The sequence below is a fragment of the Sus scrofa genome, chromosome 18 (assembly GCF_000003025.6).
Source record: "Sus scrofa isolate TJ Tabasco breed Duroc chromosome 18, Sscrofa11.1, whole genome shotgun sequence".
Classification (NCBI taxonomy): domain Eukaryota; kingdom Metazoa; phylum Chordata; class Mammalia; order Artiodactyla; family Suidae; genus Sus; species Sus scrofa.
This window is the reverse complement of record NC_010460.4, coordinates 38,651,752-38,670,237: the sequence shown is the minus strand read 5'-3', so window position 1 is coordinate 38,670,237 and position 18,486 is coordinate 38,651,752. Positions and strand designations below refer to the sequence as shown.

Here is an 18,486-nt window from a genome sequence, read left to right as displayed (position 1 = left end):
AGACTCACTGATTTGACACTGTTTCGTAAAATACATGTTTTCTCTTAGAAGCCATTGATAAATAAGTAGCATTTTAAGTGCAGAAACACAGCTTGCTAGTTAAAAGAATTTAGTGGTGACTACTTCTATAATTTGAAAATTTAGCTCCATTGAAAGGCATCCTTTCCTTTTTGTGGTATTGTCAATAGATTATTTTAATTTACTAAATTAATAGATTTTATTTAAAAGCAGACTTTAATCTAGTTACCGAACAAAATTATTTTAATTTTATGCATGCAGTCTCCTATACTAACTGTTGTCTTCATTGGAGATGATGAATAAAAGATGTTTCTTTACTAAGAAGCTGTTTGATCAGAGTCCCTGTCTGTATCTGGGCTTTGTCTTTCTCTATAAAATGAAGGAGTGGTAGGGAAATGGTGGACTGGATTAGATACTCTCTACAATTCATTATGGCTCTAATAATTTATGAATCTATAAATTAACAGAGATAAAAATTAAAAATAGTTATTTTGAAAATGTCCAGTACTTGTTGCAAAGAACCCTGAGTTCTAACCTCATATTTTCTGCTAATTAGTTGTGTGACCTGGACAAATCCTTCTCTGGGCCCTAGTTGCCTCATTTGCATGATGATAGGGATAAACTGGATGGGTGCCCAAATCATTCCAGCCTCAAAGTAAATAAAGCAGAGATTATTGTTGCTAGCTTTTGTCATTTGCTTTCTTTGGTATTTTTACTTTTGAGTAGCCTGCCTCTCATATGGTGGCTGACCCTAAAATCCAGGGAGGTTTTTTTGTTTTTTGTTTTTTTTTTTTAAGCAGACTTCATTGAAATTATGTTTTAGTTTCTTTTTTTTTTTTTTTTTTTTTTGTCTTTTTGCCATTTTTCTTGGGCCGCTCCAGCGGCATATGGAGGTTCCCAGGCTAGGGGTCGAATCAGAGCCGTAGCCACCAGCCTACACCAGAGCCACAGCAATGCAGGGTCCGAGCTGCATCTGTGACCTACACCACAGCCCATGGCAACGCTGGATCCTTAACTCACTGAGCAAGGCCAGGGATCGAACCCGCAACCTCATGGTTGCTAGTCGGATTCGTTAATCACTGAGCCACCACGGGAACTCCTGTTTTACTTTCTTAATTACAGACACTGTATAATCTACTCTGTAAGAATCTCCATAACAGTCAAATATAGTTGTATTTATGAAAGATTAAGGGAATTCTCAAGCCAAGTTATTTCAGTATTCACTAGGCTGAAATTTAACTCACTTATATTCTCAGCCAATTCAGCTAAATATATATACATATTTATTTCTCTCCTCTGTATACATTGATTCTACCAGTTTTTTCCCGTAAAGATAACACTTAATAGTGATATGAGAACTTATGTTATTGGCTATTTGGGCAACAACTATTAGGTTGGACTCATTAGTTTATGACATGCATAACTTATTCAGGAGCCCTGAATGTCAGGATTTTTTTTTCCCCAAAGCTAGCCAGAATGCTTAGAAGAAAGCCCAGATGCCAGTAGATATCCTAAACAGGGGAACGTGAAAATGGGAAGGTGAGAAAGAGCCAAGTACATAAAAGAGAGTCTCATTCTAGAGCAAACCTTGAGAACACAGTGATCAGTGTGTCCAAAATTCAAAGGTAGAGGGGGATTCATTAAGGAAATGGCTCTACTATGGGACATCTGGAGAAAGTACTAAGCAGACATCCACTCAGCCCTCCCACAGAGTTCACCAAAATGGTACAAGCGGCAGGTGTCTGGATGGGACACCAGAGAAGGGAAATCCACATAATCCTCACATTTCATTTCACCACAAATTTCCTGCTCTCTGCTTCTAAGGTTATCAGCAGAGCTTCTGACAATTTAAAAATGATTCTATTGGCAAGTTCACTAGAACTTAGTGTAGGGAGAGCCTTGGATTGTATTCCAAGGACTCCTTATCCTAAGGAAGCATGAAGTACCAGAGGAGCAAATGAGTAATGATTCAGAGGGCTGATGCCACCTTCTTTCTGTCCCTTCACATCATCTGTGAGTTGAAGAAACAAGAACACAACACTTACAGATAATCCTCCTCTGGGAACTGGAGATCCCCTATTACCCTTTGATTAGGGACAATGGGAACAAAGGGATGGAACTCTTTTGATGATTCCAGAAAAAAGACCAAGTCACTAATATGGGAAAAAATATCAGGTTGTCATCAGAGTTTGACAGCCACTCTTTACTCCAGGAGACAGTGAAGTAACAACATATCTAAGATACTGCAGGAAACAAAATGTGAAGTGAGGACTGTATACCAAGTCAAACCGACTCTGGGAAATAAAGGCCACAAAGTGTCATGTTCATGTTCATGCAAAAGACAAGGAATATCGGTCCCACTAGCCTTTCTTGAAGAGCCAGGTATAAATTGAGCTTCAGACAACGAGGACACCGGAAAGACACTGACATAAAATGCATCAGGGGGACATTAAATATACATTTACTTGTAGAACTAAGACTAAACCAGGGTTACAAGAAAGGATAACAATATATAATGAAGATACTTTCTGACAAGGTAGATGAGATACAGTTCTCAAAAATGGGGGGAGAATGGGGAAAGAACATGGTAAATAGAATAATGTTGTTGATCATCTACATTTATTAACTGAGATTAAAGGAATATTACTTCAAATCAGATGCTGAAAAAGAAGGAAAGTAGGGGGAAGATAAAAAGAAGTTAATAGTTAATTTTAATGGTTTTTTTAGTAGGGGATCTAAAGAAAATGAGAAAGAGGGAGGAATTTTTAATAGTTATTAGTGAAAAGGAAAACAAGAGTATGAATATGGCTAATTGACAAAAAAAACAAAAAAGTTTGCTAATAAAATAGACCACATAATAAAAGTTTATATAAAATACTTGTATATATATTTAAATACAAAAAGACACAACTGAACTCAAAACATATTAATATATATTACATCTACTTACATAGTACAGATTACATATATATAATATAATAATGTATATTGTTATGTTAAAAAAGCTGAAAATGTGTAGAGTATGTTAAAATTTAAGAAAAAGAGAATATATAAGTGTGCATCTGCTTATATTAAAAAATCATAATGGAAGGATAAACAATGCTTTTTTTAATGGTTGCTTATAGGAGAGAGAAGAAATAGGACAGAGAAGATAGGGGTAGAATTTTGACACCTTTGAATAAGCTGTGTTCTGTAGATTTGTCTTGAAACCATGTAAATTTGAATAACCACATAATAAAGTTATAATTTTGTAATTCCAAAATATAAAAAGTACATTGAAACAAATGAACCTAAATGTGTAGCCTTGTGTTCGTAGTATGACTACAAAATCAAAACAACCACAAAACCACTCTGGTGGAATCTACACTAAGGAAAAAAAGAACCACAAAAAGATCTTTGACTATTTTTAGTTGTCACACTGTTGGAGGCATGTTTGATATGCATAGTCTGAGATTGCTCTGCATCTGTAAGCAGTGAGATAGAGCAAACAAGCAATGACAGGATATTCTATCATTCCTAATGGTACCCAGCATGTGCAAAAAGAGATACAGGTGTAAAGTCAGAGAGGTTAAGTAAAACTCTGTCATCCTGAATTGAAATTCACACAGGATGTTATCTTTAAAGTACACCTAGGTGTACAAACACATACCCTTCAAACTGAGAAGAGACAATCTGGAAAGGGGGGATTCTGAGAGATGGAAGCTCACATTTAACTTATTTAAAGTTTGAGTACTCTATTCGTACACATTTTAAGTATCATGTTATTTTTCCATTTAAAAATGCAAATTTGGGAAATATTAGAAAAAGTATTTTCTAATTCCTTAACAATACACTGGATGATGTTTTAGGAGTCTTTTTAACACCTACTTTCCCAATTGCCTTTTTTTACCTTTTCCTACAAGCTCTGCAAATTTCTAGTACTCTGAAAGAGGAAAAAAAATTACAATCTATTTTTCAATTATTTGTAATAGTTGAGGCACGGGATTAGAAGATGGATAAAAATAAATAGATAATTGAAATCTACAGAGAATCTTAAAAGGTATGCACCTTGAAGTTGTTACTCTGTCATCCTACTCTGTCATCTTTCTCCTGGCTTGAACTACAGAAGCTAAAATGACCCTAAGAGGATGTTTCAAACAACCACTGTAAAGATGAAGGGTAAGGTGTTGGCAGAGATCAAATATCTCCAGCTTTGTCTATTAGCATCATCTTGTGGGCCTGAAAATGAAATTCTGAGTTTCTTCATTTTAGGAAGAAAGAGGAACTATCATAAGGATAAATCCTCAGGTGGGAGTTTTTCTCCAACATCTCCATAACCCCTTAAAGTTCTAAGCCCAGGACCAGTAAACTTTCTCTGTAAAAGTCAGACAGTAAATATTTTAAGCTTTGCAGGCCTTGGGATCTCAGTCAGATATACTCAGCTGTGTCACGGTAGCACGAAAGCAGCCACATACAGTATATAAACAGAAAAACATGACTGTCCTCCAATAAAACTTCACGGACAATAAATTTTAATTTTATATTTTTTGTATGTACAGAATATTATTTTTATATTTTTTCAACCATTTAAAAATGTAAAGACCATTCTTATGGGCTGTACCAAGTGGGTGGCAGGCAGTAGTTTGCCAACCCCTGCTCCAAGCTATTTACCTCTTTAGAGATGGGCCTCACTCACACCATACTGCTCAGTGCAAACCTTACTGCCTCAGACCAGCTTAGAGCTCTGTTGGAACGAAACACTACTTTCTAAAACCAGGAGTCCCTTGTGGAAAACCTAAATCATCCATAAACTATGACTCTCTTTAGCAAATCTGCCAAAATGCTTGCTGCTCCATGGCTTGATGTAGATAAAACTTCTATAAATTTCTGGAATATCATATCTGCAACCTTGTTTCCTGAAGTTTTCTTCTTCATCTAAACTAATAGAGTCTCTGAGCATGATTCCCTCTTGGCTTGTGTCCAAAATTCATGCATTTGAAAGTTTTATTCAATGCCAGAGAGTTTTAAACATGTTTTATAGAGACTCTAAAGTATGAATCCTGAACCAATAAGGTGAGATAAGCCTATGTATTTAATTCTCTGCCGCACTGACATGACTTAGAGAAAAGAAGAACTCAGGAAATGAGAGAGAGTGCTAACTGCATTCTTTGACATTTTAGCCACAAACAGTAAAGGAGTGGGGGAAGCATTAACCAGTGTGCTGCTCCTTGCTGTATATATATCTACCTCGGGGGAAAGAATTGAGAAGGGTTTTTTTTGCCTAAACCCCATCTTGGAGCAACAGAGATTAATTATAAAGGCAGATCCTTGAGTTGAAGGCGAGCAGATTCTCACACTCCTGGAGGCAATGAGCTAGAATCCCACTGCAGCAAGCTATCAGCTAGCACACCATCTTTTGGGTACGCTGAATGATGTGGGGCCATGACCACAACAAGGTCTGGGGGAGGGCCATGAGGTTGCCTTGCTGGGGAATAGCTGAGTTCTAGCTGCTGAGCTATGTAATTTAATCAATGTGAAGTGGAAACTCCCTTTCCTAAGGCTCTCTCCACCTACCTGCAACAACTTCCTAATGCAAACAGAGTAATTCTATCTCTACACAAGCACACTTACAATAATTTGGATTATTACCCCTTCTTCAGTCTGCATCTAAAAATATTAAACAAAGATCCACATACTTTTATTCAAAATTAATCTCAGCTCCTAACACTGAATAAAGTAACAGACATCACATTCTATACATGAGCTACAGAAAGATAATTGGACATTATAAAACATTCAGCAATTCAAAAGAAGAAAACTAATTTTAAAAAACAGAACAATATGCAAATGTAAAAGTATACTTGGAAATGGCAAAGTAATAATTATCACATTTTAAAAGGACTCAATAAGGACAGCAAACAGAATACTGGATACTGCAGAAAACAGAATCAACAAATTAGAAGATTCATATAAGAAATTCTTCCAATATGAGAGTAAAAAGATAAAGAGTAGAAAATTAGTAAACAATATATAATAGAAATGGAATAGATTCAAGAAATGTAACAAATATATAATAGGAGTTTTAGTAGGTCTGAATAGAGCAGACCAATTAGAAGCAAAAAGGAAGAAGAGAAAAAGAACATGAAACATTTCCTGAGATGAATAACAACTTGAATTTTCAGTTTGAAGGGCTGGGTTATATTGCAAATACAAATGAAAACAATATACAACTGAGCAAATACTGGTAGAATTTCTGAATTTCAGAGAAAACTTTCCAAAAGCATTCTATCAGAGAGAAAAAAAGGTGAGCTTCTGACAAAGGAAAGACAGTGACTTTGGCATCAGCTTTTACTCCACAGTTTAAAAGCTTGATGACAAAGGAAGGTTGAAAGGGTTCTGAGAAGAAAAACTATGATCCCAGTCAGGTTTATACATAATGTCAACAGATCCTCTCATAAGAACTGATAAAGAAGATGATGCATAGATCCTTCCTCAACCAATTACTCAAACTTTGTCAGCAACTGAGAATAAAGTAAGAATACAATTCTAGCAATTACAGTTTCATAGAAGAAATGATCATTAAACAATGAAATGTGTGTGACGAATTAAATTTAAATGATTATGGTATTTTTAAAAAGATATCATTATCATTATTTACTTAACAAATAATTTAGTACTACACACTATTCTAGGTTCTGGGGATATAGTAGGAAATGAAAGACAAATCCTTGGACCAATCAGATATTGAGAGCTGCGTATTTCAAGTAGGGATAAGGAAGTATAAAGGCCCCAGGGCCGAGATGGTCTTGGGCATATTCAAAGAAAAGTGAGCAAGACAAAGGTAGATATGTTCTAGAAGATAACTAGCAAGTTTATCTGATAGATTCAGGTCCTATAGGACCTTTTGGGCCTTGTCTGGACTTAGGATTTTACTCTGAATGAGAAGGTAGGTCACTAGAGAGCTCTGAGCAAGAATGATATAGTCTGACTTCCTTTCTTTGATGAAATCATTCTGATTGGTGAACTGAAAATGGACTTAAGAGTAGTAAGAGTGGAGGCAGAAAGATCAATTAGAAGATTAATGTAAGCAGTTCCTATTGTGGCTCAGTGGTAAGGAACCCAACTAGTATCCATGAGGATGCAGGTTCAATCCCTGGCCTCGCTCAGTGGTTTAAAGATCCAGTGCTGCCGTGAGCTGTGGTGTAAGTCACAGATGTGGCTCTGATCTTGCGTTGCTGTAGCTGTGGCATAGGCTGGCAGCTGTAGCTCTGATTCAACCCCTAGCCTAGGAACTTCCATATGCCACAGGTACAGCCCCCCCCCAAAAAAAAAGAAAAAGAAAAGAAAATTAATGCAATAATTTCAGAAAGAGATAATAGTGTCCTAGATAAGAATAGTAGCAGTGGAGATGGTAAGAAGTAGTTGGACTCCTCTGAATGTAGTTTAAAGGACTAGTTGACTCTTTGGATGTGGGCAGTGAGAAAAAGGAGCCAAGGTGACACCCAGTTTTTTGGCTGGAGCAATGGGGGGGGGGATGCAGCTTCGAAGGGAACTGTAAGAGAAGAGCAGATATAGAAGAGTGTTGTTGGCCATCCTGTTGTAGATGAATGAAATTTGAGGTACCTTTAGGGGAGAGGGAAAATAAAGGAAATAGCCAGCCAGATCTCTGACTCCAGAGAGTCCAGAACCAGAGATGTAAATTTGATAGTAGTTATCATATAATGACACTTAAAGGCATGAAACTGGATCATATCACCGAGGGAGGAAATGCAGGCTGGGAAGAGAAGACATCCAAGGACTAAGGCCTGGAACACATTACTGTTTATAGATGGAGGGCAAGGAGAAGAACCAACAAGGGGATGGAGAAAGAATGGCCAGTGGCATAGAATAAAAACCAGAGATTGTGAGAGGTTTTGGAAGCCAAGAGGAAAAAGGGGGAAAATAAACAACAGTGTCTAACCTTGATGATAGGTGATGTAAGCTAGGACTGAGAATTGACCATTGGGCTTAGCAGTAGGGAGGTACAGGTGAACTGGACAAAGGGGGACTGGTGGGATAGTGGGAGTAAAAGTCCAAAAGACAGGGGAGAAAAGACAAAGGGGAGAAAGGAATTGAGAACACATAGAGCTCTTTCAAAGAAGCTTTACTATAAGAAAGAAGTAGGAAACTGGGAGAATCAGTAACTCAGATACATGGCATTAAGAGAAGGTGGGTTTTTTACTTAAAGAAGGTCAGAATATTTGATGATGCGGGGGTGGGGGGTCTATTGGTATAGAGACAAAAAATTTTTTTAATTAAAAGGTAAATCAAAAAATTTTAAGATATAGCAATGTAAGATTAGACAAAGTAGAACTCAAGACAGGATTTAAATGTGATAGAAGTAACTGTATACTTGACTGATAAACTATGGAACAAACTATGTAGTTAAAGAAGTATTCCCCAAGAGAATACTGCACCCAGATGAATTTATGGGCAAGATTATAAAGGACCGCTTCTTTGCTATTTAAACTAATCAAACAGTAAAAAGAGGGAAGATATTTTGATTCATTCAAATAAACTAGGATAATCTGATACCAAAAACTGACAGGAAGGAAAGAAGAAACAAAGTAAATCTCTGTTACGAAGGTTGATACAAAAAAGTCTTAAATATGAGTAAGTTAAATCCAGCAATGTGTTACAAGAAAAATAGCTAAAATTCAGACAAGATGTATTCCAAAAATATCAGGGTGGTTCAACATAGACAGTATAACTAGAATTACTCATACTGTTATTTAAAAGTAGAAAAATAATTAAAACTGTCTCAATGGATGTTAAAAGAGCATTTAAAAAACAGATTCAATTAACATTCAAGATAGCAAAAAATGAGAATACTGCATGTGTTAAATATTTTTTTAAAAAAACCTAGAAAGCAATAAAGTGATAGAAAATATGTAGTTGAATATTTATATACTTATATAATTTTGGAGTAGGAGATATCTTCTTAACACAGAAATCATGAAGAGAACAATGAATTTGGTAATGAAATGTTCTCTTTATCAAAAATATAAATAAAAACATTTCAAACTGGTAAAATGATTCCAACATATATTAACAATAAAAATATTAATACATAAAAAGATTTTATAAACCAATAAGAGAAAAGATGAACCATCCAAAAGGAAAAAATGGGCTAAGGACATAAATAGGTCACTTACAAAAGAAAAATACAATTTTTTACCTATCAAAATGGCAAAGATAAAAAGATGAATGATGATCATATTTGACAAGGGTGTACAGAAACAGATACTCCTGACCATGACATGGACAGTCTTTCTTGGAGGAAACTTGTCAGTATGTTTGAAAAGCCTTTAAAATGTATATATTTCTATTTATATGAATACCTAAGCTAGACTAATTCATCAAGACAGGAAGTAGAGTGGACATTACCAGGGACTCGAGGGAAAGAGTAGAGAGTTACCGTTTAATAGGTACAGATTTTCTGTTCGGGATGATAGAAAAATTCTGGAAATGGATATGATGGATGGTTGTTGCCTAACACTGTGAATGTACTTAATGCTACCAAATTATACACTTAAAAATGGTCAAGATGCATATTTTACCTCAGTTTAAAAATTTTTCATTGCATGACTATAAGTATTTATTAAACTATTGTCCTACTGTTGAACATTTAGGTTTGACCCCAAATTTAACAATTAAAAATAACATTATGGTTAAGATAATGTATATCCTTGTATGCAACATTTTTATTTGTTAGTATTTATCCTGTAGTAATAATAATGTCTGTAAAGACATACATTTCCCTCCTGGCACTGTTTGTAATAACAAAAAGTGGGAAACCTAAGTAATTAACATATAGGATTGGTCAGATTATTGTACACGATGGAAAATCAGGCAGTTATTAAAAAGTATACACATATACCAACTGCTATTAGGGAAAAATAATTAAAAGTAGTGTATGAGATAAACTTCAAAGGAAGTTAATGTTTATATGTGCACAGGAGATTATCTGGGTAAATATATAAATTTTGCCAGTGGTTATGTCTGAATGAAAGGGATTTTGTTGCTGTCTTTATGCTTTTTTTCTTGCTTGTCAGTATTTTTCTGCAGTAGGTATGAATTCTATTTTTAAGAAACAGAGCAAACAAAAAAACTAAGAGAAGAAAATTTTGCACTATTAAAAACCCTCATGGTTATTTTTCCTTTCTCAGAAGTAATACCATGCCTTCATTTACTATACAAAGTGCCCCTTTCCTTCCCCCCACCGATAAGAAAAAGAAAACACCAACTGATGGACTGAAAGTTATTTATTGTAAGGCACCAGCAGACTATTCTTTCCCTCAACTATAAAAAACTATAAGTTAGATAATATTAAGAAATCCCTTTGGATTTTTGGTTTGCTTCTTAGCTGTCCACTGTAGGTGGGTATGCAAAGCATCTAATGAAAATACTTTCTACTTTCACTTATAAAATGAATTTCCTTTTACAAATGAGGGAGATACTGTCCCTGAGAGTAAGGCTACATGTGAAGTATGTGAGACATTCAAGTATCTGAATGGAATCTCATAAAACGAGAGCAAGAAAACCAGAATGCTTTTTAGAGTTTCCCCAAAGTTCATGCAGTAGTAGAAAGAATAATACTGTGAATTTAGAGGTACAAGGAAAACAGATCCAATCCTAAAGGCATTTTTGTTTAGGTGTCCCACACAGTAGTTGTAAATTCGGAACAGGAAACTTGAAATCATTAAGGTCACATATCTATAACATCATATTCAATTAGGTTAGAAAAGTGCAATTTCTGTCATCATGTCATAAAAAGATGTGTTTTTCTCTAAGATCTCTTCTTTAAAAAAGGCCTCTATATTGTTACAAATAGGGCTGTTTTCAATCAGTTACAAGGAGCAATTCAATTACTAGATGGTTTAGTGCAGTAACTGACTCCAGACTAATTTAATTTCTTTAGGTCTCCAAAGATCAATTGATCTGATTTGTCCTATCCCCAAAGGCTGTTTAGGAAAAATTCAGACTTAAATACCTGGAAATGAAATCCAAAACCTTGGCCAATTTCACACTACTTAGGTCATGTTGCAAACTTTCAGCTGGTCATATAAGATGCTCTCTTGGCCCTCAGACTATTGAAAACTTCTCAGCTTCATGTACATGGGAGTGTTCCCCACGTCAGGATGTTTATTCAATAAGTGGAAGATATGGCTGCATGTGTTATCAAATCTGTCGCTTTCTAAAAGGCAGTCACTCTGGGTACTTGTCTCTCGTGAGCATATGTGCAACTACAGGGGCTATTTTTACTCGAGGAGTAGTATAAAAGTAGTCTTAGGGCAAAACTATGCTCATCTAATAAAATGTAATTATTTTATATTTTTAGGTTTAGAAAGTAATTTCACACACATCATCATACATGGTTCCCATAGTAAACCTTTAAAGTGAGCAGGGTTATTCTCTCCATTTTCTAAATAAGGAAAGAAACTCGGGGGTTACATGACTTCTCTAGACCACTCAGCCAGGAAAAGGCAGAGTTGAGCTTGTCTCCATTTACCAGGCTCATCGCCCCCCGTCTGAGACAGATGATGCACAATACAAGAATATATCACTGCTTCCCCCCTGCCCCAAACCACTGATTTCATTCTTTTCTGACACCTGACTAGAACAGAGAAAAGGTTCACTTATTATAATCCCACTTGCATAAACCCAGCCTGAAATCAGTGCCTTTGGCACTCCAGAAAAAAGGAGATTAAAAAAGGCCACACCTAAATGAGAGTAGCCTTTGTAAATGGGCTGACTCATTTGTCACTCACGTTTCTAAAATCACTTTCTCACTGACTTGGATCTCATAGCCTCTTTGCCTGCCTATGACCCACCTAATCACCTAACCAGAGATTACTGCCTTGCCATCTCTCTGTAGTTTGCGATGGATTTTCAACCACAATTTCAAGTTTCTTCCTGGTCTCAGTACCCTCAAACTCTTGTCAAGCTCTCCAACTAATTATTCTTTCTTTTCTACTCAAATCCCACAGTTGCTGCCCAACTGCCAGTCCCTCCTGCTGGATTCTCTGCATCTTCCCCGGGTCTTGATATCTGTTCCCCAAATCAAAACCACCCCCCTCTATGCTCTGCCATTTGGGAAGGGTAAGGGAAGGATAAGACAGATGTTGATAAAACATGGAATTACCCTTTCATTCGAGTTGCCAGGACAAGTTGGGGAGACGTGCTTGAGGTCAGGAGATATGACCATGTGGTAGGTCACAAAGAATGTGGCAGAAACATAACAGTTGGTAGGGAAATCACACAAAGATTTGGAGATAAAATGAACCAAATCTGGACTGGTAACTAGGGTACCCCACTTGTCAATAAATGTTTCAGGCTACGTAAAAGAGTAGTAAGTAAGTACAGAAGATGAATAAGATCTGAGGATCTAATGTATAAAATGGTGACTAGAGTTGATAACACCGTATTATATAATTCAAATTTGCAAAGAGTTAGAAATTAAATGTGCTCACCAAACCAATACAAGCAAAACAAACCAGAATTAAGTATTGAAAGTTACATAGTATGTTTAAGGGATACAAATATTCAGGTTGAAAAATCTCTTTGAAAAAGAAAACATTTTTTGACATTCATATTGGGCAACCGTGGGTCTCAATATAGTCATTACTAATCACAGTGACAGTCTCAAACTGTGTGAACCATTTTAATTAAGTAAAAAGTGGGGTAAGTTATAGGCACATGATTGTCACTTGCCTTCTTAAAGGTCCTGAGATCTGATAGCTTTCCTATTGAATATAAGTACTCTACATTACAGGTAAAATATGTGCCTTGAATTAAGTTACCTCTCCTTATTTCAAAATTCCAAACGACCTTTTTAGTCTTTGTGTTAGCGAGTATATCCACTTCAGAAGGCAAAAGCTATTAAGATTCTATTTCTCTGCAAATTGCCACTCACAAGATGAAGCTTAATATCATCAAGAGGACAGAGTCTTTGATAACAAAGAAACACTATTTTTTATAGTCGAATAAATGTCCTGTCCAAAGAAGCCACTCAGAAATTAAGCATCAGATAGATCCAGTTTCAGCAGCTGTCAAAGCTTAAGCAGTTGCCTATCTACAGGGTTTATAACTAACTGGAAGGGAAGATAGAGCGGGGAATTGGAGACTGTACAAGCGTTGGAGACTATAAACAGTATGGTTATGGTTCTTTGGCATTGACAGGAGTGCGTTCTTACAAACTTCTGCTTCTCTTTATCTTATCTGGGCAAAAAAAGTAAACAGAAAATTCTCATTACCTCTCAATATCAGTGAGCCTGGAGGAGTCCCGGAATCCTTTGGCAAAAGGGTTACTGTCTATCTTCAGCTTGGTTATCTGGAAAGGGAAGAATGGGTAACAAAACAATATCATTTCTGAGGTAAAGGAAATAAAACCAGAAATTGAGTTTGTTCATTTTTCATCATGCCATCACAGGTGTATCTTAATGTCTCTCAGTATTGTGAGAAAGGTTGAAATTGCTATAAAAGTTCTCAGGAGGCCCAGATTAGGTGGGGGTGGTTAGGGAAGTCCTCAGAGGGAAGTAAGTGAGGATAGCCTGATCCTAGAACAAGCTGGAAGTCAATGAGTAGAGATGGTTAGAAATGGGGGCCTTTCATGAATCGTGTTGCTGCAGTGTGAAGAACTTAAGAAAGTAGTGAAATGCTGAGGCTTAGCTAGGGAATGGGAAAGTTGTCTAGAAGCCCACATTGGTGGGTAATGGGGACTTGGCAGCCTCTTTTGTTATACCATGGGCACCTGTATATACCATAATGGATACCACAATAGCTTCATGTTCGATACTATCTTGGAATAAATGATAAATACATGATATAAAGCTTTCATAATATAAATTTATCCATGTCCCCCTTTCCATCTATCTGGCTAAATTAGATTCAAATTAGTGGGTCTTTTGTTATCCTCCTATGCAATGTTATTTATAGACACTATGCTTATGTGGAAAAAAAATACTTCCTAATAAGAATCATAGTCTGAAGTATTAAGCATCTGTACTGTGCTAGCCATAATTCCCACAGTGTTACTGTTAATGTAGAAAGATCCATTAAAATATATGCACTGTGCCTTCAAAGAAAAATACAGTAGGTTACAAGGCAAATAAATAAACAAACACTGATTAGAACATACTTGACTCGCAAAATTCCTGAGTATTAGCACTGGAAGGAAGGAAGAATTAGGACACAGCTAGTCAGTATCTGAATTAGAACCACAGATGCTTTTAAAGAGAGTCATAGCTCATTTTTATCAAAACAGGAACCCACATTAATCTTTAGTGAGAGACACACAAACAGTAGTCTTAACCTGGAGAAGAAATTACAGGTTGAGGGAGGCCATGCCCTCCTCTTTCAATAATATTTTCATAATATAAAATAATTTGAGGTATAGTTTGAGATATAGCTTGCCAATAGCAACTTATCCTTTGATCAGAGTATATCTACTATTCATTTTAAACCATTAACATTTAAAAAATTGCTTTTGTTATTACCAAAGAAAGTTTTTCTTTTTTCCTTTTCAAATTTCTTAATGTGAGCTAACCATTGTACAAACTGCAAAGAAGCTATTTACCAACAAAAAGAGAACACACGTGGTCCCTGCCTTAATGGAGATTTAAATTCAGTAACAAGCAAAGGGATAAACTGCTGATCAGAACTGGAAGTGATTTAAGTGCCACTAAAGAGGATCGTACCACGTCCCCTGCAGTGTTAGTGACATTAAAGGTGAACCAAAGGTGACAGTTTCAAACTAAAACTGAGGTACAGTGATAAAGTTAAGCTTTCTTTAAAGCTCAATTCCTATAAGCTCATTTATAAAATTAAAAAATGAATGGATTTGCCAACGGATAAAATTTTCTGGAGACAAAGGCAAATCTGGTGGAGAGACTAAATTTTGAATGAAGTCCTTTGCAGGCATCCTTCCAAAATGTGAACTGTATTAAGCTTTGTTTGAGTCTTGATAAACTAAAAGAATAGAAAATATTGTCTATCTGCTATAATAATTAAAGAAGAACCTTTGATCTACTTTGTCCCTGAAAAGGATTTTGCAAATTGTATTTGTTGTTATTTATGTTTCCAAAAGGTAAAGCCTATTGGCTCAGAATGTGATGATTGTGAAGCTGTCATAGAGAATAAATACTGTCCGTGTGTGTATATGTGTGTGTGTGTTGTTCAGTTGATGTGTCACCATATCTAGTATTACTTCCATAACTTTGAATGAGGAAGTAAATTAAATTCAACACAAATTTTCAGATTCCTTTGGAATTTTCTTTCATTTATTAGAATTTCCTCTTTCTAGTATCTTTTTAATCCTTCTTTCATCATCCCCAGGAGTATTGATAGTAACTTTTTTCTTTACGTTTTGATACGATTTCAAACTGTAGGAAAGTTTCAAAAATAGTACAGGGTGCACCCATACAGCTAGATTTACCAGTTGGTTATAGCAATGATTTAACTTTACTGTGCTAATTAGAAAAGGAGCTCAAGACAGTAATCATACTTTCTCTATGGACCATTTTATCTAATTCCAAGGAAGATTGCTGCTTTTGGAAGTTAGAGAAAAAAAGCTGAATGGATCTCTTATTACTAAAATTGTATTGGGGCCCTGAACTAACACTACAATCTTGAACAGGCTTTATGGAGTATTGATTAGCAGCACAGGGATTGTGGGTTAAACTTCTTAATGAGCCCATCATGCTCACTGTGATATCATTAGACACTAAATCTACTGGAGTGCCAACAGAAAGCACCCTAAAATTGTTGACCGAACTTGGCTTCAAGAACAAGCAGTCAGAAATATCATTTCATGTTTATCAGCTATAGACTAGGTAAAATTCTTCTTGAGTTTATATAAAAAGCAGTTCATTTTTTTCTAATTTCAAGGTAAAGTAATTTTTAAATAGCAAAGTTTTAACATTCTAGGTAATCGTGCATTTTTAAAAGGTCCAGCATAGATTTTATTCCACAGGTATTTAAATAAAAAATGGTAATTACCTAGAAAGGAATTCATTTCTGTAGATATAGTTTTACATTGCTTCATGAAATTTGGGAGAACTGAAAAAGTTACATATTTGAGAACTGATGAGAGAGAGGATCTTTGTTCCCTAATATAAAATACCTGCAGCTTATTCATGCTGTTGAACAGTATCTCCCCTGTCAAAAGTCAGACTAAAAGAAGGATCCAAAAATAGCTACCCTACCAAACAACCCATGTGAAACCGCTGTTAATGGTTTTGTGATTCAACAACAAATTTTAAAAGTAGCAGTGTTTTTCATGTCATGAGGAAAAAAGCATTTTGTGAGGAAACAGCAGTATGTGCTTAAGAAATCGTGTAGTTCCATGGGTATCTATATGCAAATCACTAATTCTAGCCAAAATACACTCCTGATTTTTCATGTATTATCTTAAAAATATGGAGGATAATGCATTTCCTAACCAAAACATTCACTCTCAACATCTTCTTCATCTATAGATAAATGTATGCATAACTAAAGAGCATATTTTGACACTGCCAGCTGCACCAAAGAGAAAAGGACTTTTTGCAGTAGTTATTATTCCATATGATATCACTGGACTCTGAATCCAGCTGGGGTTCCAAGCCACAAGGTGAAATTGGCCCTCAGAGACCATTTCTCCAATTATCAGGGAAAGATCTGTCCAAAGGCATTTAAAAATGAAACCTGACCTACACTTCAACTCTACAGCAATGGCCTCCTTGCTCAAAAACAATGTATGACCTTTAAATCTTAAATTATAAAATAGTTTGTTGAAAGTGTAATGTATTTAGCTTTAATCTAATAATGTAAAGAAATGCAATCATTTCCTCAAAAAAAAAAAAAAAAACCAAGGAAAAAACAGAAAAGAACAGGGGGGAAATGTCCCATCTATATTACTTACAAATAAAACTACCAGACACAATAAACAGGAAGCTTTTTCACAAATTCTGTTGGAAACTATGAATTGGATTTTAATAGATATGAAAATAATGTTCTATTCAAAATTTAAGATATAAAAGTGATCCTAAGTGTTTAAACCTTTTTCTCTTTTCTCTCTGTTCTTTGTACATGAAAGAATTCTAAAATTGGTACTGCCCTTAGTGCATATCTAATTTTTTATTCTGTATATATTTATTTTAATATATGTTGTCATAGGTAAAGCGGTAGACAAGCATGGTATAGCAATGAAAAAGCAGTAAATGTGGGGAGGCCTAGAAAGAATCAAGGATAACTTTAGAAAATTGTATAGGACTAATGAAAATACCAACCAAACTGATTTATTCACCCCACCTATGTTTATTGAATATGAATTTTGATTAGTCATATGAGGCTTATGAACCATTTCCAAAACTAGCTTCTTAATATAACATCAAACTTTTTATGATTACTAGAATTTCAAATATATATATATATATATATATATATATATATATATATGGGATTGTGCTAGGGATTATGGCTTTAAAGGTGGATGTGAAGAAATTAGAAATTAACTCAGACACAGCTGGATCTATTAAGAAAACTCTATTGTGGGTTATTTAGCAATGAAATGAAATAGTCATTTTAATCATTACACTTAACAATGCCAATGAAAGCTAGCTAAGCACTGGTAGGTGGATTTTGAGCCCATTTGTAACCTTAATTAGAAGTAAACATTTTCAAGAGGAGGAACTAGGAATGTGTGTTTGTTAGTATCTTAACCTATTTTAATTTAGCAACATTTTCAAATTCAGTTTCCCAACCTTAACACCTTCAGTGATCACTTTCTTGACCCTGCAGTCTAGCATGATGCCACCAAAACGGAGTAATTAAGACCCAGAAGATGGTTCTGTCACTTAGCAGATTTGTGACCTTGAGCAAGTATATTAATCACTCTGAACCTCAGTTTCTTCATCCACAAAATGAGGCTTATGGGCTTTCTTCAGGGTAATAGTGTCAGAATTAAATGAGATACTAAGAGATTTTTCTAAATTAAAAGTAATAAATCCAAATCATGAACCTTAGGTGGATACTAATTCAGGAGAAGGGGAGGGAGGTTATAAAGACATTTGTTGGTCCACCTTGAAGCTTTTAATATGAACTCAATTTTAGAGGTGATAAAGATATTGTGGTAACAAAAGAATCTTAGTGTAGACTTTTAGAAGTGCTTACAGATAAAATATGATACATGCAACTTAGTTTCAAATGATTTAGAGAAGAGGGAAAGTATGTACATATACAGAGATTGAAAAACGGGACAGGAGAGGTAAAGCAAGTGTGGTTAAATGTTACTGTTCAACCTGGGTGGAGAGTACATGTGGTTCATTTTACCATTTGTTTAACTTTAGGATATTTGAAAATTTTCTAGATAAGTGTTGGGCAGGAACAAAAGTATTCAGTGAGATAATTTCACTAACTACATATGGCTCCTATTGGAAACAGCTAATGCCAGTATATAGTCTGACCGTC

At 35.4% G+C, this 18,486-nt stretch overlaps 1 protein-coding gene across 2 annotated transcripts in view; it reads right to left on the bottom strand.

The window, feature by feature from the left end:
- The window catches only part of TBX20 (T-box 20), a 46,088-nt gene that overhangs the window by 11,453 nt on the left and 16,149 nt on the right, over positions 1–18,486 (bottom strand). For both annotated transcript variants that reach the window (XM_013990852.2, XM_003134794.4), the window contains exon 6: positions 13,293–13,369. In XM_013990852.2, the coding sequence (XP_013846306.1) occupies positions 13,293–13,369 (77 nt within the window). The remainder of the gene's footprint in view (positions 1–13,292; positions 13,370–18,486) is intronic.